This window comes from Hippoglossus stenolepis, chromosome 24 (genome assembly GCF_022539355.2).
Source record: "Hippoglossus stenolepis isolate QCI-W04-F060 chromosome 24, HSTE1.2, whole genome shotgun sequence".
In the NCBI taxonomy this organism is placed as follows: Eukaryota; Metazoa; Chordata; class Actinopteri; order Pleuronectiformes; family Pleuronectidae; genus Hippoglossus; species Hippoglossus stenolepis.
The window spans coordinates 523,429-544,884 of NC_061506.1; the positions used below are offsets into that span (position 1 = coordinate 523,429).

Here is a 21,456-nt window from a genome sequence, read left to right on the forward strand (position 1 = left end):
CTGAATTATTACTGGCCGAGCATTCGTCATGTGGGGCCCGGTGTTAAGTGCGCGGCGGTGATACTCAGCCCCGCTCATCCTTTAGCCGCCCTCGCTCCTGCTCATTTCTCTGCTGTCTAATTAAGGTGTGACGTCTCAGTACCGACAAATCTCCACCTCCTCCTATTGTTCACGCTGCACAACGACCACGACGCCATCCCTGCTCCACGCCTCCACCAGACGGGTCTCCACCGACACGTCTGGGACGTTTCACATTCAGGACCAATTCAAGTAAATAATAAAACAACGTCTTGATTTAAAACGTTATATAATAATATTCTATATTTGTACAGACAAGCAGAAGATGAGAATCCTCTGTGACTCTGAGTAACTTCCACGACTTCCCCACAAACGCTGCACTGGTCAGTTCCTGGTCCCAGTAGGAAGAACCGCAGCAGAACAACAGGGCGCTACCACAGGAAGTCGGAGTGAGAGAACGCACACAGGCCAAGATGCTGACCCTCTGCGACAGACTGCCAAAGGTCAGTGTTTGGCAGGAGCGGCGGCAGGGGAGGGGCTCCAGAGCACAGGCCGCCCAGGGGACGGAGGCACATGGCCGCCAACCACCTCCCCAGTGCGGCGGCCAGCAGCCGGATTAGCAGCGCTGTCACTCGCTGTCCGCTCAGGCCTGTTAACGCGCGGCGTGCAGCGCGGCCTGCGCGGCCCTGGGTGCTGGTGTTGATGTGCCACTCGACAGATAATTAAAACAATGAGCTGTGTGAGGACGGTGCTGCCGCGGCCGAGCCCCCGAGCCCCCGTGGGTGCTGCGCGATGGGCAGCGTGCCCAAACTTAGCAGCCCCTTCAGCGGTGGCATCAGCTGGGGCGCGGCACCGGGCGCCCGTGCCAGCTGAGGTGATGACGGCTGACCGCGGGCAGCCCAGGGTTAATGGGAGCGTTTAGAGGACGGCCAGTCTTTTTATGGTTGGTACCAACAGGATCCCTGTGGCAGCGCGGAGCTGGCACGGCTGGTGTTGGTCCACACTGCGACCCCCCAGCTGCAGGGCGCCATGTTGTCCCCCGTCCTCGCCACTGAGGGACGTCAACAAGTATCTGTCCTCATCATGAAGCATTGTGCTGCTGAGCAGGCGTGGCAAGACATTGTGTTTGCAGTGATGAGCTCCAGCCCTAAAACGATTAGCAGCGACAGAACCCCCCCCCTCGCCAAGTCCCTGACGTTAATGAGACCTGGAGCGCCCGTCACCGAGGGCAGACGCTCGGCGAGGGGGACGAGCGGCGAGGGGCAGCGCGGGGGATTCAAACCACAGCAAAAGATAAAGAGATGATGACAACAGTGGGAGCTGGCGAGGCCCTGTCACGAGGGGGTGCGATCTCTCCCAACATAACTCCTCCCTCCGGTCCGAGCAGGAGGTCCAGGGGAGGAGGACGGAGGTGTTGAAGACTGACGGCCAAAGAAATGCACCTCCCTCTCTACACCTCCTTTTCTATATCCCTCGTTTTCTTACCTCTTCCTTCAAATCTCTCTTTCTACTACGTTTCCCTTCCTTTTCTAGCCCTCCATCTCTCCCTCCTTCTCTTCCTCCCTCCACTCTCTCCCTCCTTCCGTCTCTCCCTCCGTCTCTCCCTCCGTCTCTCCCTCCCTCCTTCTCTCTCTCCATCTCTCCCTCCTTCTCTCCCTCCCTCCTTCTCTCTCTCCATCTCTCCCTCCTTCTCTCTCTCCTTCTCTCTGTCCATCTCTCCCTCCTTCTCTCCCTCCATCTCTCCTCTCTCCCCCATCCCTCCCTCCTTCTCTCCCTCCGTCTCTCCCTCCTTCTCTCTCTCCTTCTCTCTGTCCATCTCTCCCTCCTTCTCTTCCTCCATCTCTCCCTCCTTCTCTTCCTCCATCCCTCCATCTCTCCTTCTCTCCCTCCTTCTCCCCCCCCCCACACCTCTGAACAGGACCTAATTGGGAGGAGAGTGGGGGCCAGACCTTGACAGACAGGAGGTCAGTGTAATTGCTGCTGGCCATATTTAACATTAAGATAATCAGGCCATTAATTACCCTTTGGATCATTAAATCAGCCACTTGCAAAATGAAATTTCGGCCTCTATTACTCACTTGAGAGACCACGAGGGGGAGGGCATTTTTTCATCCATCAGCCCCCCCCTCTCTCTCCCTCCTGCAGCCTGGGTGAAGCCTCCCTCCTTCTTTTCCCACACTTCTGCTTCTCTGCAGGTTTCTGTGAACGTGACTTCCTGGTTTATATTGTAAATAAAGATTTAAAACACAAACATGTGATCTGTCAGGTCCAGGTATTAAAGTGATGAGGCAGATTTTATCTTTAATAAAAAGACGGAGAAACTGGTTCTTAACGTGAAGCTGCTCGGTTTGAGGAAGTGATTTTCTGTTGTTGTGTACGAGGAGTTGTGTGTTTTTGAAAGTGTGTAAACTTGTCGTCGTCTCTCAGGCTGATGTGTAATTTAAGAGGAACCTCAGTGACACAGCTTCTTCACATTATTTCATAGAGCATCACTGACACTTCATAAAGCTGCAATAAACCTGACGCCTTCCTCCCACTGACACACACACACACACACACACACACACACACACACACAGTTAGACAGAGACGGCTCAAGGGAAATATTTTCCATCAGTTAACTTCACGTAGATTCTGTTTCCTTTTCTTAACCAGATAAAGAATAAAATCTTATTTTCAAGACATCAACAGTAAATAGAGAAAACTCACATTTACATTGAACTGTTATTACTCAGTTAATTACACATAACACAGCATGAATCTGAACATTATAACCAATGTGTCTGTAGTTTTGTGTTAGAAAGAAAAAGCTCCTCACTGTCTTTTACAAAGAAGATGAAATAATGTAAGAGAATGTAAATGTAAAAGATGAACTTGAGTCGTCACATGAGAAATTCAAAGGCCTGTTTTGTTCGATGTGACTTAGTTTAGACTTTGATCTTTATCTTAAACAGATAATTAACAGACTTGATTATTGAATTAAGGTTAAAACTAGAACATATTTACAGTTTTAAATCCCTTCAGCTCATAATGAATTATGATCTTACTGATATTTCTTTAACCAAAGATCAAGTGAAACTGAACTTTATCTTTAATCCGTGTCTGATTCCAACATCGTTTACCAGACGAATATTAACAATAAATAAAACCTCTGATGGATTTGAACAAATCCTCAGTCCTGGTTTTTATCTGCGAGTTTGAAAAAAGAGTGGACGGACGGAGGAGTCGACAAAGAGAAGGAGACGAAGAGCGAGGGATGACGGGAGGAAGAGAGGAAGGAGGGATTTATGGAGGGGAAACGCCAAACGGCGAGCTACTTAAGGAATGGACTGATAAATACTGTGGACAGGACGGAGAGCGGGGGAGAGAGATGGAGGAGCAGTGGAGCGTCGCGGGTTAATTGAGATAATATTGACCTCCTTCTCTAATCTCCTCAGGGGGAAACAGGCTTCACATTCATAAATAAATAGAAACATGAGCAACAATAAAAGCATTAGTGCTGTGACGGAGGAGGGCTAATGGCACGTCAATACTCTGTGTGTGTCTGTGTGTGTGTGTGTCTGTGTGTGTGTGTGTCCACATATTACATCCTCATACATTTACAATCTGACCACGCGACAGTTTATTTGACCGAAACCATCGAAACAGCAACATTAAGTGATTTTATTTTAATTTCCTCTGCACGCATTTCATTTCCTTTGCTTCATAAATGAATGTTTCTTCATCAAAGCTGCTGTTGAATCAGATTAGTGACGCTCGGGCTTCAGAGGACCACTGAACCTCCGGTCTGAATAAACCTTCACGTTTAAATACTGTTCGAATACCTGGAAATGAAGGAAGTGTGTCACTGATGTGAGGAGAACTCTGCGTCTCTTCATTTTACATTTTAATCCATCAAATAACAAACTGGTTAAATTCTGCTTCCGATGAGCAAATCAAATAAAAACAAACAACTGAATGTGAGCTTGTTTTTACTTGTTCATATTTTAATTAATTTATTTGTGTGTTAAATAACATGTCGATTATCTTTTTCCTTCAAAACATCAATAATACATTTTCTAAAGGGATCAATTAAAAATGTATATAACTCAAATGATCCTCTGGTGTAAAGTCAAACCCAGGTGATTATTATTTTCTTGTATCTAATTTGGATTCTGTTGTTATTTCTTGTTTTGTTGTTTCTATGTTTTAATAAAACTTTGTGCGTTATTTCCTTTGTTTGTCATTTATTAAAAAATACGTGTGTGTGTGTATAAAGACTTGTAATCATACGTCTTTATTAAATCAGTATTGTAAAGTGGATATTATCATCTACACATTATCTTTATACATAAAAACTATTTCTCTCCCTTCACTCAGGATTATATTTAATCTAATATCAGTAGTTTTAATTTGAAAAGCCACTGCTCAGGACTTTTATTTTTTAAATCATTACTTTACCTTGGATGGCGTGTGAGTGCAGGTTCCATATTGTGTGTTCGCATGTATCTGTGTGTGTATCTGTACACGCTGTGTGTCCCTCTGTGTGTGTGTGTGTCGGGGGGGTCGTGTGGGGAGTAATTATAAGGTGCTTCTGTTGACTAATGAGCGGTGGGGGGGTGAGTGCAGGGGGAGGACGGGGAAGTCGATCTTTATGCGGACGGCAGTCAGCTCTAATTTGTTATGATGGCTGCTGCAGCGGCCGATAATTACACAACACACACACACACTAACACACCCAGGTACACACTGACCAACACACACGTCACGCTAAAGTTCAGCCATTTGTTACTATCACACACACACCTACACACACACAGACACACACACACACTTCTGTCAATATCATCCTCTCTGAACCCTGCTGTGTCTCTAACACTGAAACACTGCCCCCTGTCTGCAGCAGGCAGCAGTGCACTGACACACAGAAGAAATGTGTCTTCATGTTGGAAGCTGACTTCCTGTCGTGGTGGCGTGCTGTGTGCGTCTCCTACCTGCTGGCGTCCGGCCCGGGCTTGAGGCGCCCCTGAGCGTTGGCCTGCCACACGCTGTTGGCGAGCTCGTTGCCGATGGCCGACATGACCTTGATGAGCTCCAGCGGCCACTCGTCCAGGTCCAGAGAGCGCACCCGGGACAGGTGGGTGCCCAGGTTCCTGTGGATGCCCGAGCACTCGATGCAGATCAGGGCGCCGAGGTTCAGACTCGCCCAGTCGGGGCCTGGAGGAGAACGACGGACACGATGAAGCATCAGAACCACGATGTTTCTTCTTCTATAAAACAGACGGATCAGCTGATACTCACTCTGAGCTTCACAGTCGGCACAGTGACCGTTTCCTCGGATGCTTCTGATGGACTGAAGAGCCATCGCCTCCGTCTGGCTGGTCAGACGAGACTGAGAGAGAAACACACAACTCAGACACAATGTCGTGTTTCATCTACACAACCACAACAACACCTGAGCGCTGTTTAAACACTGAGAGGTAGAGTTCAGACTGAAGCTTCAAACTACACCTCAGAGTTCAGGTCTCAGAGTTTAAACATTTTACTGTTAAACACACACAGACACACACAGACTGATGAGAACACACACACACACACACACACTTGTGTCCTACAGGTGTGTGCAGACGTTGGACAGATGTGAGTCTGAGCGTTTAAACCCAGTGACAGGAGAGGAATGAAAGAATAACACAGCAAACAAATAGAAGGAGGAGGGAGGGGAGGCCGGTGTTTTAGGTGTGTGTGTGTGTGTGTGTGTGTGTGTGTGTGTGTGTGTGTGTGTGTGTGTGTGTGTGTGTGTGTGTGTGTGTGTGTATGAAAGGCTGGGAGCCTGAGGCGTAAACACGGGGCCGAGCGAGTCGCCTGCTGCATGTTCAGGTGGAAAATGGCAACGCTGAGGCTGAAAGTGAAGAACAGTAATTGGTATTTTGTAATTATGTGTGTGTGTGAGGGTGTGTGTGTGTGTGTGTGTGTGTGTGTTTTTACTGCTGATAATAATAATATCTATAAACAGGAACGTTCCTCCGTGTGTTCTCAGCTGTATTCAGATAAGACCTGGGGTGCCGGAGCCTCACCTTGTTCTTGCTGCTCTCACACGACTGCAGACTGGCCAGGATCTGACTCTCGATCACCTGGACCCAGGAGTCTCGCTCCTCGTACGACGTGGCCTCAAAGTGCCACGTCTGCCCCGTCAGCGACACGATGGTGAACTCAAAGTTCTCCTCTTGTTCTGTGGGAGACAGGAAACTGTCGTCAGCAGAGACTCGTCACTCAGAACATCTGGAGCTTCCACAGCAGCTGTTTGTGATCCAGAGGAGAAGACGACCAGCTCGGCGTCTTTCTGTCTCCAACTCAGGACGTTTCCGCTCTGATACTAAATAAAACCCATGGAGGGACGTCAGCTGAGTCGGGAACAGACGGAGTCAGTGTGGAAAGTGACAGAAGACGTTTTCTGTAACGTAGAAACAAAAAGAACTTGAGAGAATAGAAACCAAACTGAACAGAAACTGATTCTTCCTGTGACGGACACCTGCTCTCCTGAACCAACCACTGCTGACCTACATGACCCCGCCCCCTCAAGCCAGGATGTCACCCACATTAAGAGCCCCTGTGTGTCCCCCCCCCCACCCCGACCCCCGACCCTGGGGCCCAACAGACCCTCTGCTGTCCTGTCAGTGGGAGAGGTCAGTCATTACAATCAGGGGCCGCTGCAGGGGGACATATGGATCCATTACCCAGAACCCCTCAGAGGTTAATGGGCCAATCAGGAATCAATTACTGCAAATCTGTGTGTGTGTGTGTGTGTGTGTGTGTGTGTGTCTTTAGAAGAGATTTAAAGTCCGACTCCACTGTGAGACGTGCAGCTGTGAACAGGAAGTAAGAGGAACTCGACGCTCTCAGAGGTTTGATGCTGTAACTCGAGCACATTTGGAAACTGTCTGTGACACGGAGACGATGGGAAGTGGAGGTGAAGGAGGGTGTCATCACAAAACAACTGGTGTTTACGATTGGAGGCAGGAGGAGGACGTGACTTCAGATGAGAACTCTGATTCTGTAGTTTGAGTCTGATCCAAAGTTCTGAGGAGGCTTCATCTCTAATCTCTGACCGAGCAGATGGAACCCGGAGCAGGGAGGAGGAGGCCCATCAGGTTCCTCCGGTAATCGTTCATGACACTTCAGCCCAGTGTTTCTGGAAGCAGCAGTTTCATGACGTGTTCCGGGAGCGGAGAGAAGATGAGGTTTAATCAGTCGGCGAGCGGTCACGGCCGGCCCGCGAGGGGACGGCCGTTTGCGCTTCCTCAGCTCCACTCATTTGGCTAATTGGGAGCGTCTCAGAGCAGCGGAGCTGAAGTTCCCCTCCGGCTGGGATCGGGATAATCAATGGCCTCGTCCCAGGAGAGGACGGACGGAAGGTGAGGGAAGAAGGAAAAACCCCCGAGGCCAGACGGCGGCTGGAGAGATTGAAAACACCTTCACCGACCAAAGTTTCCTTTGCTGGAGAAACGTGGGACGGTTTTCATGTCTCTGCTGCTTTGGGCTCCCGACGAGGCCGAGGAGTTGAAGTTAATTAAAACCACTGTTTACCAGGACTGGTTAACGGCTCAAGGTTAAACCAGACTTTCACTTCCAACACGCAGACATGTGCAAAAATAAAAATAGAGATTGTGTTCTTATAGCACATGAATGGAAACGTGACAGAAAGTAATTAGAGGTAAATTATCCTGAAACGTGTCGATCGGTGTAAACCTCGATACTGTGGCTCCACCACCACCATCATCTTTATTCACAGTCTGTGGACCTTCACGTAATCTGGCTCCAATTTAACATAATAACGTAATTTTCATGTCTTTAAACATGAAATCAACAGATTCAGGATCCGTCCCGACTCTCAACCTGTTTTCAAACCACAGACCTGACGAGCACAGATCCAGATGACGACCTGCAGCTCTTTCACTCGTTGTTAAAAGTTACTCGTGCGTCTCTGCAGCGTCTCAGAAACCCGAGATGTCTGTGACCTCAACTGATGCGTCTACTGATCAAAGTGCCACAGAAGCTCCTGCTGGTTGAAGTATTTCTCTCCTTCCTGCGTCCTCACTGAATTAGTCAAGTGTTTGATGGAGGCCACAGATTAGAAGTGTATGAAAATGTGTGTAATGAAGGACAAAGTGTAGATGAAGCAGAAAGTGAGGTGAGTATTCTCGGTCTCCTGGGTCTGCACCGGCTGCGTCTTCGCTCTAAACAACGACCCACCCACCGAGCGGAGCCGAGCCCTGCAGGGTCAAGAGCAAGAATCCCATCATAATTAAATTCCCATGATTCTCTGCTTCCAGCGGGGAGGGCTGTTTGGCTGCTTGACAATTATGGAAACCAACAATCCAGAAAGGGCCTGCCTCTCCGCGGCGTAAATTAAATGCTGTTTCTGGATTTAAATGCTGCGTGCTGACCCAGCGCGCTGCAGCGGCTAATGAATAAAATGAGGGGGGCATTAGGCTGTGCAACCAGAGAGCCCCTCCCACCGCGGGTTCGAAACCCCCACCTGAGCCTGAGCGACTCCTGAAGGAGCAGCGAGCGTTAAAGATGCACAATCTGATCACACGTGAAAAGTGGATCATGGTTAGAAAGAAGGATTCTTCACTGAGACGTTCAGACCCTTTGAGCTTTTCTGGTGAAGAACATTTGACCTGTCGACACCGAACAGACACATCAGGAGTCGATGAGTCAACAACCAGAGAATCAACACTGGACTTAGATGAATATTATTACAAATATTACTTCAGACAGAATTTCTATCAGCCGGCAAACTGGGTTGAAGAAAAGGATCTTTATGAAAAATGTACTGTTTTAATTTGTTGTAAGAAATGAAGACTTTACTTCCTGAATCGGAGAAACTTCTTGATTTTGATTATGATCTGAAAACACTCTTCATACAAGAGGCGACATGTTTTCTTTAAGACTCTCTGGCTGATTTCCCTGCACTCTGCGGACCACCTGAACCTGCTCAGCGTCTGCTCCACTAAACGTATGCATGAGAGTACAAACACTCACACAAACACAAACACTCACACAAACACTCACACAAACACACACCGCCGCTGTGTGGGTAATTACTGCCGGCGCTCTCGGCTACTGTGTGCGACATTCACACAGATAGAGGTGACGCCGAGGCAATTTGTGAACTCTGACACCGGCAACCTTTAACAGCAGAAACAGAACAAACCCAATATACAGCATTTACAAGACGAGGGGGGGGGCGTGCATACAGGCCTATCATCCAGGGTGTGAGGTGTCGACACCGCCCAGCGGGGGTGTTGACAGGCAGGACGGTGGGTGCAATGAGAGGGGAGGCGTGAGGGAGACAAAAGGGGGCCTCGGGAAACACAAATTAAAAGCCTGAAATGTCAGCGCACACAGTATTGCTTTGCGACACAGGTCATTACTCCTCATATTATTCGCAGCCTTTTACAACATTAATAACCTGGAAAATATCTGAGCCGACTCTCTGACGTCTGAGAGAAACATGTGTGTTCTCCAGATCAAGTGTGTGGAGGCAGCAAGGAGCCGAGATTCAAGAGGAAGGAACTTGAATCATGGACGCACACCTGAGATCTCACAGAGACTCACATCACCACCAGCGGGACAACGCAGCGGGACAACGCAGCGGGACAACGCAGCGGGACAACGCATGCTTCCAGGTGTCTCCTACCTGCAGGCCGGGTGCGCTTGTTGGTCGGACCCTCCCAGGTGAGGAGGGCGGGGCACAGGGGGGCACAGGTCAGGGGGTTTGGGCCGGGAGGAGACGATTCATTATGGAAATGAATATTTTCTCCACCAAACACAAAGTGACAGAACCCAGTGAACAGTGAGGAGGTGATTGACAGGTCAGAAGACGTCAGGACTTGAATCTCTGTTTCTATTAACAAGTATTAATATGAAGCAGGTTCAATAATGAAGATTAATATACAAACAGTATTTAGTCAAAGAACTGAATCTGGACGAAGACATTTCAGAGAATATTTACAGAACCAACTTCCTCTGCAACACTTCAAACTTTACAAACTGGGTTCATGACAAACGTCGGATTGATCACAAGAGAAATTAAAGTCTCATGTCAATCATCTTATTAAATTGATCATCTTCATTAAAATGACGTCTTTTGACCGTGCCGATCACCAGAGCAGTGGCTTGTGGGTGATGTCTTTTCCCGCCGCCCGGCGGCAGGGGGCTCGGTCTTTTACCTTCGGAGTTGTGCAGACTGTTGGCGTAAATGCTTCGCAGACTAGCGACACGATTTAGTTTCCACGCTTTGCGCTTGGCTGCATGTGAAGAGAGAGAAGAGAGGGAGGCTGACCACACGTTCCAGAAAACAGCAAGAAAACACATTCTGAGGGGGCGTGGTCTGTGGGGGGGTGGGAGGGGCCAACGAGCACGACGGGGGGGTGAGAAGTTTGAAACATAACAAACGTCGAAAAGATGATTCTTCAGATTTCTGGCACAAAACTCGTTAAACCTGGTTCACGTGATGTAAATAGAACCAAGAAAGAATTTAAAACACAGTGTGAGTGAAAATCATTTTACATAAACGTCTGCATCCTTTAACAACTGTCAAAGAAACTCAACACTTCCTCCACATTTTTCACATTAAAAGCCTGGAATTCTACAGAGAGCTTTTAATGTGAAAGAGTTGAGCTTCTCTGACACTTGATCAAGAAAACAGCAAAGAAGAAAATGTAAATATATGTGAATCAAACAAGCCGCGATTGGTCGGTTAAAAAATGTGGATCATTATCAAATAAAAGTTGTTTATATAAATTTAGATCTTAAATAAAACTGGTCACTGTTTAGGAATTTATTTAATCTTTAAATAAATCATTAAACATTAAAAAGATAATTTCCGATATTGGGATATAAAGACGTGACGAGATCAAACCTGTGAAAAGTGAACGACTCAAAGACTCAAAGAGCCGTGTGACCTCTGACCTCCGCTCCATTGGTATTTAGCCCTGAGGCGACTGGGAGCATTTGCACCAAACAACATGTGCAGACGGTGAAATGCAGTCGTGACGGAGGAGACGGAGACTTTAAATGTTACTCTGCTTGTTTCTCCGCTCGCTCCTCGGGAGGCGACGGCGATAAGCGAAGGTTTGATCGAGTCACAGATTAAATCTCCCAACGTGTGAAAATGAATCAGGGTTTGTGCTGAAAGGTCAAAGGGTCATTCTGTGGATATATACGCTCAGATTCTGCTGTTGATCTTTTACTGTTTACACCACGACACTGATCTTTATTTGAAATCAGACACGACAGAGCAGCGGAATAAACTTACAAATCAACTTGGATTTGATTTTTAATTTAGACTATTTAAGAAGAGAAATTATATCAATGTTCCTCTAAAGATCGTACAGATATTTGTATGTTTATTTACTTCCCAGCCTTTAAATTGAAAGACCTGGAACGAGGGAAGATAATTATCTTATTGTAATTTGGACACTTCAATTCATCAGGAGGTGTTTTTTAAAACTTTGCTCCAGAAAGAATCAAACAGAAACGAAATTTAATTTAAATTTAAAATGAAGATGTCGACGTTGGACCACCTGGACTCTTCACCACAGTGACTCTTTGTTTCCACCTGTCTGACCCCCACACACACACACACACACACACACACACACACACACAAACACACACACACACACACACACACACACACACACACACACACACACACACACACACACACACACACTGACCTGCGGAGCTGATTAACCTCGACTTTAAAAGAATTCATGTTCACAATGAACCAGTGAGAGACGACGCTGCAGGTGCATCGTCCTGCTGACAGGTGATCGACAAACACAACCCTGAGTGCACACACACACAGACACACACTCACACACACACAGACACACACGTGAAGTGGCCCCTCACAGGTACCACAGCAGGACCTCTGACCACATTCCTGCAGAAACTCTGCCGATGGCTTTGATTCATCAACCGGTAAACTCTGCAGAACAGGTGGAGCTGTGTGTGTGTGAGTGTGTGAGTGTGAGTGAGTGTGTGTGTGAGTGTGAGTGTGTGAGTGTGTGAGTGTGTGTGAGTGTGTGAGTGTGAGAGAGAGAGTGTGTGTATGTGTGAGTGTGTGTGTGTCAGGTCAACTTTCAAAGCTTCAGACTGGAGGGAGAGAATCAAACAGTGGCTTGTTAATGAGAACCAGGGCTGATGATCATAAGGCCACAGTGTGTGTGTGTGTGTGTGTGTGTGTGTGTGTGTGTGTGTGTGTGTGTGAGTGAAACTGTGTCTAAATTAATTGGACTGCATGTCGGTAGTATTTAATTTTAGCTCGATCAATCTAATAAACTGTCAATCTTCATTTTCTATAAATCTCTCTTATAATATTCAGATATGTTTTGTTTATAAAATGTATAAAACAAAGATGGCCGACATGTCTCAGATTCCTTCCATTGATCTGGTCCATGTCCCATCTGCTAACGTGGAGGAGGCGGGGCTTATGACCTGTACTGCAGCCAGCCACCAGGGGGCGGTTGAGCAGATAACGAGTTGAATCCAGGTGAAAACTACGACTCATTCAAAATGTCCGACAGACGAATCGAGGCTGAAATAACAGGAAGTGTCTCAAGAACCTTTGGTGAAGGTGGAGCTAACCGGCGCCCTGAACAGCGCCACCATCTTTAAAAGCTTCCACCGCCACAGCTGATTCTGTGTGTGTGTGTGTGTGTGTGTGTGTGTGTGTGTGTGTGTGTGTGTGTGTGTGTGTGTTGGTGTGGTCCTACCTGGGGGAGCTCGGCCACAGAGGGCGGTTCCCCCTCATGAATTACTTCGGGTCTCGCACTGACACGAGATACTTCACCCGCTCGCCCGGCGTGACAGGCGGCGAGCCGGCGGAGCGCGCTCGGTGCTTAATGGCTAAATTGGGAAGACTGTTACTAATCGCTTATTGAATAATGAAAGTGACACAGCTGATAAAAGATTTCAATACGGTGGATTATTTATAATATTTCACTTAAACCTCTCCGGCTGAGTAATGGGCGGCGACGGGAAGGAGTCAGGGAGCGTCTGAGGAAACGTGGACAAAGAGGAGGAGAGAAGAAGAGGATGGAGAGAACCGTTTAAAGGAGAAGACGAGAGGAGGGAGGATCGAGGAAGACAGAAGATGATGAGACACACGTGAGAAACAGGAGGATGAAATATGATCAGTAAAGGAAGAATGAAGAAGAGGAAGGACAGAGAACTGACGGAGGTGAAGAGATGTGATGAGAGGAGGACGAACAGGAAGAACAGGAAAACAAAGGTGAGGAGAGAGAGTGAGAGAATAAAAACGACAGAAGAGGAGGAGAGATGGAAGCAGTGGTGGCGTCGATCCGTCACCTTGACAACCACTTGTCCTGTCAGTGGCTTGATGCGTCCGTGATGGAGACGAACATTACACATCTGCTGCCGCCGCCACATCTGCTCCACCATCAACAGAGCGTGAGTGTGTGAGTGTGTGAGTGTGTGTGTGTGTGTGTGTGTGTGAGTGTGTGTGAGAGTGCGTCAGGGAGGAAATCAGCCGAAGAGGAAGAAGAGAACAGCTGCAGTTCTCTGCTCTGATTGGACCAGAACCCCACACCTGACCTCAGGTCTGTGTTTGATGATGAAGCCGTGACATCATCAGACCAACGCAGTGACATCACTGTGTCACACGGGACGTTCGTCAAAACATCATGACTTCCTGTTTCCAAACAGAAGCTTCGTTTCTAAACTCCAGGAAACGACCACGAATACGAACATCGGGGCTTTTGGAAAAAAGTTGTAAGAAAACTTCAAACCACGTTAAATTAGGATCTAGATTATGAAAATAAACGGTTCATGAAAAACTAAATGTGTAATAAGACGAAACACCAGGATACGTTGTGTCTGCTGCTGTTTGTTCATCTCCTGCCCCCGTGTGTGACACCCTTTAAAATAACTCAGTTCAGGATTTATGCTCAACGTCCGATCACCATCAGCTCAGATTATTAATCGTACGACTTGATGTTTATCGTAGACAGAACCCCGAGGACGTTATGTTACAAACTGATCCACATGAGGGTAGAACCCAAACACACAGATGAAGAGATGAAGGGCTGACGGAATGAGAGATGGAGAGATCCGTCCCTCAGCGGAGGTCTGGAGGCTCAGACGATCACATGACTTCCTTTCCCGACCCGGTCGCTCAGAACTTATCACCTAATACATTTTATATCTGGAGGGATATAAGTATTCGTGATGTTTAGAAGTTTTTCTTCAGATATCGAAACTCTTGTTTCCGGAGGAAGGATTTAGCAGTCGGACCCGGGCAGGGAAAGTGTGAGGCGAGGGGGGGGGAGATGGCGTTACCTTCCGCAGTACCAGAGAGGCCGTCGGCTTTGAAGTTGCTGGTGCTCTTCTTCCGCCGGTGCTTCTTGCGGTTGGCGTGTGGCGACGGCGGCGGCTCCATCTTGGGGCTGGTGGTGCTGGAGATGCTGGGACTGGAGCAGACCGAGTCGCCGAGGCCCGTGTCTGGAAACGGAAACACACACGTGAATCTGACCCTTGACCCTGACCCCTTGACCCTGACAACACACTAAGAAGAAAATGTGAATCTAACGTCCGATGGTTTTTAACTGAAAGTTTATCCCTTCACAATATTTTCATGTTTCATTCATAGGAATAGAATCTGATGTGAAGCTTGTACATGAATCAGGGAGATGAGATCTGGGGAAAGTATCTGAGGAGCTGGTTCCACATGGAGGTGTGTGCAGGGGGAGGGGCTGGACCTGAGGGCGAGCGAGGCGATCAGAGGAAGGAGCCTCTCTCTCTTCACGGCGCCCGCTGACAGCTGTGACTAGCGGCAGAATAAAATAACATTCAGCTTCCATCAATATCACCACAGCGCGGCGGTGACAGTGACATGGGCGCGGTGTGAGTGGAGATGGAAACATGTGCACAACACACACACAGACACACACACACACACACACACACACACACACACAGACACACACACAGACACACACACGTATACACAGGCGCTCGTTGGCGGCCGAGTCCCAAACGGCAGACAGCCCCAAGGACGGCCATAACTTATTTTACAATCGTTTAGTCTCAGCTCAAGTGGAAAATGTGACAACTTATCTCTGCTGACAAGATGCCATCCCCGAGCGCGCAATTAACCGCCGTGGATTAACGGCCGTCCCATCTGCACGCCGCGCTCCATCCACGTCAGCCCCCCCCCCCCACCTCCTCCAGACCTCCACCTCCTCCTGCTTCCTCCACATCCCTCCCTTCTGTGGGTTTTCCCTCGACTCAAACTCATCAAGAGTTTGGACGCCGGCTGCTTCTCACCACGGGAACGTCCACACGCTGACGGCGAGGAAAACCAGACTAGAGACGACGACTTCATTTAGTCTCGACAGGAAAATAAAGCTTGTGAGAACTTGTCGTGATCTTTCAGTAGAAACGTTTCCTATGTGATGAGGATGAGTTCACTTCTATATCTCAGATACCAACGCTGACGTCTTAGGGTCGTGACCAATCAGGAGTCGGCCTCAGCTGTCAATCACGTCTCAGTCTGTTTTTATATTTTATCTTTACATGTATTATATTGTTCAGTTCGGTCCCGTCTGCTAACATGGAGGAGGCGTCGTCCCTCGGGGTCGAGTTAAAGCTTTTCACAGCTTTAAACGTTATTTGATGAAGACTGCAGAGCTGTCAGTCAAACTTATTGTCACGGCAACACACACATAATGACAGCTGTCAGTCTGTGTGTGTGTGATGATAGGCTCCAGCACGGAGCTCCACAGTGGGGCCTCCTGCGTGTGAGGACCTGGCTCTGAACTACCATGTGACCGGTCACTCACCCGTGCTGACTCCGGAGTTGGCGATGACCGTGGCCTCGGCCCACTGGTCGGCGCTGGAGACGGAGTACGAGCGCTGGTGCATCCCCTCCATGCCGCGGCTGTTGAAGGACACCAGACTGGGGCCGCTCGCCATCTGGGACACGGACGTGCTGGTGGTCACCGTGCCTGAGAGAGACAGGAAGTGACGTCAGCATCACGAATCAAACCGCTTCCTGTCAACGCAGGTTCGTCCACATCGAACCGTGTGGAGACGTTAAAGAGCCGAACCAATCAGAACTGACGAGGAAGCTAACGAGCGCCGTTAGCTGCGCGAGCTGCGCACACAGGAAGTTCGATCCATAAAAATAAAAGACTCAATTCTGATGATTCACATTTCATTTGTTTTGAATCAATAATCAATGAATCAATAAAACAGAGGAACAGTTATCGTCTGTGATTTATTCCATTTTAATTTTACTACAACTGTCTCGTTAAGAATGAGGTGCAATGTTAAGACCGAGGGTTTTTCTGCTTTTTATTACACACACAGACACACACACACACACACACACACACACACAGACACACACACACACACACACACACAGAGAGACACACACACACAGACACACACACACACACAAGCACATAAAAGGCAGCCTCTCACAAGCTGGCTGTTTAAATCAAACCCTTGAGTTACGAGAGGCTGAACGCTCCAACAGTCGACTGAATCATCCCCCCACCTCCTCCCTCCCTCACCCTCAGCCTCCCTCAGCCCCCTCCTCACCCCTCACCCCTCACCCCCCTCACCCTCTCATTACAGCTCATTTCTCGGAGCTGGCTGAGTGGAGCCCAGGACTCTGATTACATTAATATTCATGACAATAATTAGTACATGGAGTACGGCTCACTGAATATTCATGCTATTAGCTCGGGCCTCCTGTGTGCTCCCCGTGTGTGTGTGTGTGTGTCTGTGTGTGTGTGTGTGTGTGTGTCTTTTGTTTTACGACGTCTCTCTTCAGGTGAACAGAAGCGTTTTGTGGGTTTCGAGGTTGAACTCGTGTTTTTTATTTCATCTCTGTTCAGGGTTTGAAACGTTTTCAAAGAAACAACAGCAGAGATTAAAAAATAATAATGATGATCTGATCCTTGTCCATTAACACCAGACAATAATTACTTCATTCGTTTATTGTCTTTATTATTTATAATATTAAAATATCGATATAAGACATGAGACACTTCTTCTAACACGTGTGATTTTATTATTATAATACTACATTATATTTATTATTTCATTCATGTTTTTATATGATTTTATTTTTACTCTCTTGTGTCTGTTAGCTGTGATATAAATAAATATTAAGACTTATTATTAGTTGTAAAGCTTTATCATAAATGTGGGTTTTTTTTTTACACCAAAAACATTTCAAATAACAATTGTCTTTAATTTCTGTTAATTCTTTTCTATCTTTAATTATTTGTGTTCAGTTTATTCTGTTTGTTCCACAGAAGCTTGAGTTTAATTTAGATTTGTGCAAATCTGAGAATCTGTGGGTAAAATTCAGTTTGTACGTAAAACATTGATATTTTTTAAATTTCATTAAGTTTATTATTTAATAAGAAATATTCATGGGTTATTTTTGAATAACTTTAATTGTAATGCCTGTGTGTGAATATCACATCTCTCTATTATTGTTTTTAACTAAAGAATAAATCATTTATAATCTGTAATATTAATATTTAAACACTGATCTTGATTTGTTCTGAACTGTGAAGGTTGAACATTTTAAATTCAGTGAAAATAAATCTGGTTTTGACCCAAATCTGTGTTTTCTGATCCCAAAGTGACAGATTCCCTGTTGATTTGATCTGAGGCCTCCGGCTGTGATGGAAACCACTTTAATGAACTGAATCTGAATCTGCTCTCAGGTGAACACGGCTCCTGACTCAGGGCGGAGCTCTGACCTGGAGTCTGTCCCAGCTGCAGGCTGCTCATGTCCTTGGTCAGCCCGTTGGTCTTGGGGCTGGGCACGGCGGCGCAGGTGGAGACGGCGCGTGGCGGCCTCTTCCCCGGGACCTTCACCGTGGTCCTCAGCAGGTCGATCTCCTTCCCGTGGACGTTCTGCATGTAGTCCTGAGAGAGGACGAGACAACGAGAGGGACGGAGACAAGGTGAAACCAGCATCTGTTGGTTTTCTGCATCTTTACAGATTACAAGAAATTATGTATTTTTAAAACGACTCTTTTAAAAATGGTGAATTAACAAAATGAAGTTCTGGTGCGATCACGTGATTCAGCTCAAAATCCAGATTCATGTTTATTTTCATTCACGTAAAACTGAGGATTCAAACTTTTGAATGATAAATATAAAAAGCTCCATCAGACAGACAAGACATTTAAAAAACTTTAAAACTGTTTGAAAACCCTCGTGTTTAATTCACAGGATGTAAAGTGTGTGTGTGTGTGTGTGTGTGTGTGTGTGTGTGTGTGTGTGTGTGTGTGTGTGTCTGTGTGTGTGTGTGTGTGTGTGTGTGTGTGTGTGTGGTTCTCTGGTGGGTGAGGATTACTCTGGATAATAAAGTTCCTAAACCTCTAAATGTTACAAAGGAAACAAAGACGCTCTAATCCCTCAAAGCGGCGCTGAAGTGGTCGACCACTCGGCCTCTGATTGGCTTCGCCCGTTGGCCGACACGTCCCGAAACACGACGGAGCGCCGCCAGACGCCTCGACCGACCTCCGGTGATGAACTCTCCTCCGATCAGTGTTAATGACCATCGAGAGGCGCTTGTTAAATCCACCCCCGCCGCCCCTCTGAGGAGGGTGGAGTGTCGGCGGTGACCTGTGAGGAGCAAGGCATTGTGGGAGGTCGGCGTCCTCTTCAACATGAAGAGAGGAGGAGACACAAAGCTCCCGCTGCCCGCTGGGTCGGATTTAAACAACCGCACCCGAGTGTGTGGACGTGTTCCTCCATCTTTGTGAGGACCAGTCGTCTCAGAAAGGACGTGAAGACGTTTTTATAAAGTTAAAGACGTTTTAGATTTAGATTTTTGTCTTTAAAGTTTTAGACTTTAGACTCATTATATCTGTGACGTCTTCACTGGAGCAGAAGTCCTGAAATGTTCCTCACATGTTCCTGACATGTTCTGCAGGTCAGTGTCTCTGGACATGTTCTGGATCTTCTCCTGCAGCCTCCTAGTAAAATGTGTGTAACATGTCCTCGTGAGTCCATGTGAGGACACAGCAGGACAATGTCCTGAAGCTTCCCAGTGAGCGAGTGGACGCGTTGATGAGGTTTCTAACACGTGACGTGAAACTGGAAGAACACAAACATCTCAGGATGAAGAAGAGGAGCCGTACACGTAGAAGACGAAGACGTCAACTTGGAAAACAGCTTCAAAACTCGAACTGGTCCTCACAGAAATAGAAGAAGAGCCTAAACACCTCCACACACACCTACACACACACAGACACACACACTCCGCCTCCCTCTGGCAGCTCAGCTGACAAAAGGCCAATTCAAAGCCAAGTGCTCTCGACGGCGTCTTAACAAGCCACCGGAGAGCCCTCGAGCCAGGGGCCCGCTGGGTAAACCCTCCACACACACACACACACACACACACACACACACACACACACACACACACACACACACACACACACACACACACACACACACACACACACACACACACACACACACACACACACAGGAACACACACACACACACACCTCTCACACACACTCTCTCTCTCTCTCACACCTCCGACAGATTGACCACAGTAATTGAGTCTCCATTTGCATTGGAGAGCTTTCATCGTCGGCCCGATCGTTCTCGACACGCAGCGCCGTCCAGGAGGGAGGAGACCAAACACACACACAGCAGGTGGTGTGTGTGTGTGTGTGTGTGTGTGTGTGTGTGTGTGTGTAACAGAACATGTATCTGCATTTATCAGATTACAACGTCAAAGAAATGAAGTGTGTTTACAGCAGCTCGGGTGTTTAAGTGTGCGTATGTTTGTATGTTAATGTGTGTGTGTGTGTTGTGTTCACTTGTCGTCAGGGAGGAAAATGAACAGGAAGCAGAATCGTGCTGACACGCAGGGAAACAAGAATCCATAAAGAGCGAGCTGGTCTGAACATGATCGCTGGTTAAAGAGGAGGAGGAGGAGGAGGAGGAGGAGGAGGAGGAGGAGAGATGGATAAAAGATGGAGTCGAAACCTTATGGATCTAACGGTTGTCATGGAGACGCGACGTCCAAATAGAGTTCACAACAGTTATTAAAAATGTGTAAAATTAAAATGTATGTTTACTGATCAGATTTCAGTGGTTTTGATTTATCTGTTCATATAAATAATAAGTGACAGATTAACGTGTTTTCATTTTTCTACAATAAGAACTAAAAGGAAACGCTCGACGACGTTAAAGTTACGCCTGAAGATGTTTTGTTAAATTATTGTTATGATTAATAGCTGTAAAAAAAAGTGTAATGTTTTCTTTAATGTTTTGAATTGTGTTGAATCATTAATTTGTATAATTCTCATTTATTTTACAGTTTAAATATCTTTATCTTTATGTAACATTGATATCACGTCACTGAATGTCTCAGTTCTCTGATGAGGACCAGAGGATGTGTTAGTTTAACACGTATTTAATAAATCATTGTAATTTAACAACTGATGAAATAATATTTGTATTATTAATAGTGTATCATTGAGGGGGCTCTGCGTCCTCTTCACAAGTCGGACCCTCAGACGGTTGAGGACGTTCCCACAGAAACATTTCACAGAACCTTCTCTTCCTGTTGTGATGACTTGCGCCTCCAGCGCTGAGGGAAACGCGCTCGCCGGTCTCGCTCGCCGCTCTCGCTCGCCACGACAACAGGACATTAATTACTCTCTCGCCTGTTTTTGGCCCGAACCTCGTCGACTTCTCTGTAGACGAGACTTTTCTTGCCAATTAGGTGGCATCTATTGCCATCCACTTAATTAGCGGCATTAATGTGATTTCTTTGCACATAGTCGGGCAATTAGTGGCGCTGATTGAGTTTCATTCGATTAGCCTCCGCAAACACGCTAATTGACGCCCGAGCTGCAGATGCACGCCGCTCAGGAAAACCTGGCGTTTTGGTGCTGGAGGGGGTTTGTGTGTGTTTGTACTGGAGTGTGTGTTGATGTGTTAAGTGATGAGTTTTAACACTAATTTACTGCATCAGCTGCTCTAATCGCTGACGGACGTGTGCACTTCAAAGTGAGGAGACGTCTCAGGCGAGCGGCGGCTCCGCGGGGAATCAAACCCACAACTCCTGGCTGCAGGAGTGCCTTGCTCAGAGGGACGGATCAAAACAAAGCTGGGATTTTAACAGACAACCCACTGAGCTGAACTGATCGACTGGTTTCTTTTAGTTTGATGAACCTTTTATATTTTAATTTGTTCCACAGAAAACAGACGATAAATGTGGAGATTTCATTTGATAATTGGGGAAAAATACGTTTGATGATCACAATTTTCAGGACAAACTGTGGTGACATTGATCTGATACAGACGTCAGAGTGTGTGTGTGTGTGTGTGTGTGTGTGTGTGTGTGTGTGTGTGTGTGTGTGTGT

At 47.0% G+C, this 21,456-nt stretch overlaps 1 protein-coding gene across 6 annotated transcripts in view; it reads right to left on the reverse strand.

The window, feature by feature from the left end:
- agap1 (ArfGAP with GTPase domain, ankyrin repeat and PH domain 1) overlaps window positions 1–21,456 on the reverse strand; it is an 85,078-nt gene that overhangs the window by 7,711 nt on the left and 55,911 nt on the right. For 4 of the 6 annotated variants that reach the window (XM_035150533.2, XM_035150534.2, XM_035150532.2 and 1 more), the window contains 7 exons: window positions 17,817–17,985; window positions 15,873–16,037; window positions 14,371–14,532; window positions 10,233–10,310; window positions 6,072–6,226; window positions 5,299–5,389; window positions 4,992–5,214 (listed from right to left, as the gene is read on the reverse strand). In XM_035150533.2, the coding sequence (XP_035006424.2) occupies window positions 4,992–5,214; window positions 5,299–5,389; window positions 6,072–6,226; window positions 10,233–10,310; window positions 14,371–14,532; window positions 15,873–16,037; window positions 17,817–17,985 (1,043 nt within the window). The remainder of the gene's footprint in view (window positions 1–4,991; window positions 5,215–5,298; window positions 5,390–6,071; window positions 6,227–10,232; window positions 10,311–14,370; window positions 14,533–15,872; window positions 16,038–17,816; window positions 17,986–21,456) is intronic. The other 2 variants (XM_035150535.2, XM_035150529.2) reach the window with 2 other exon arrangements.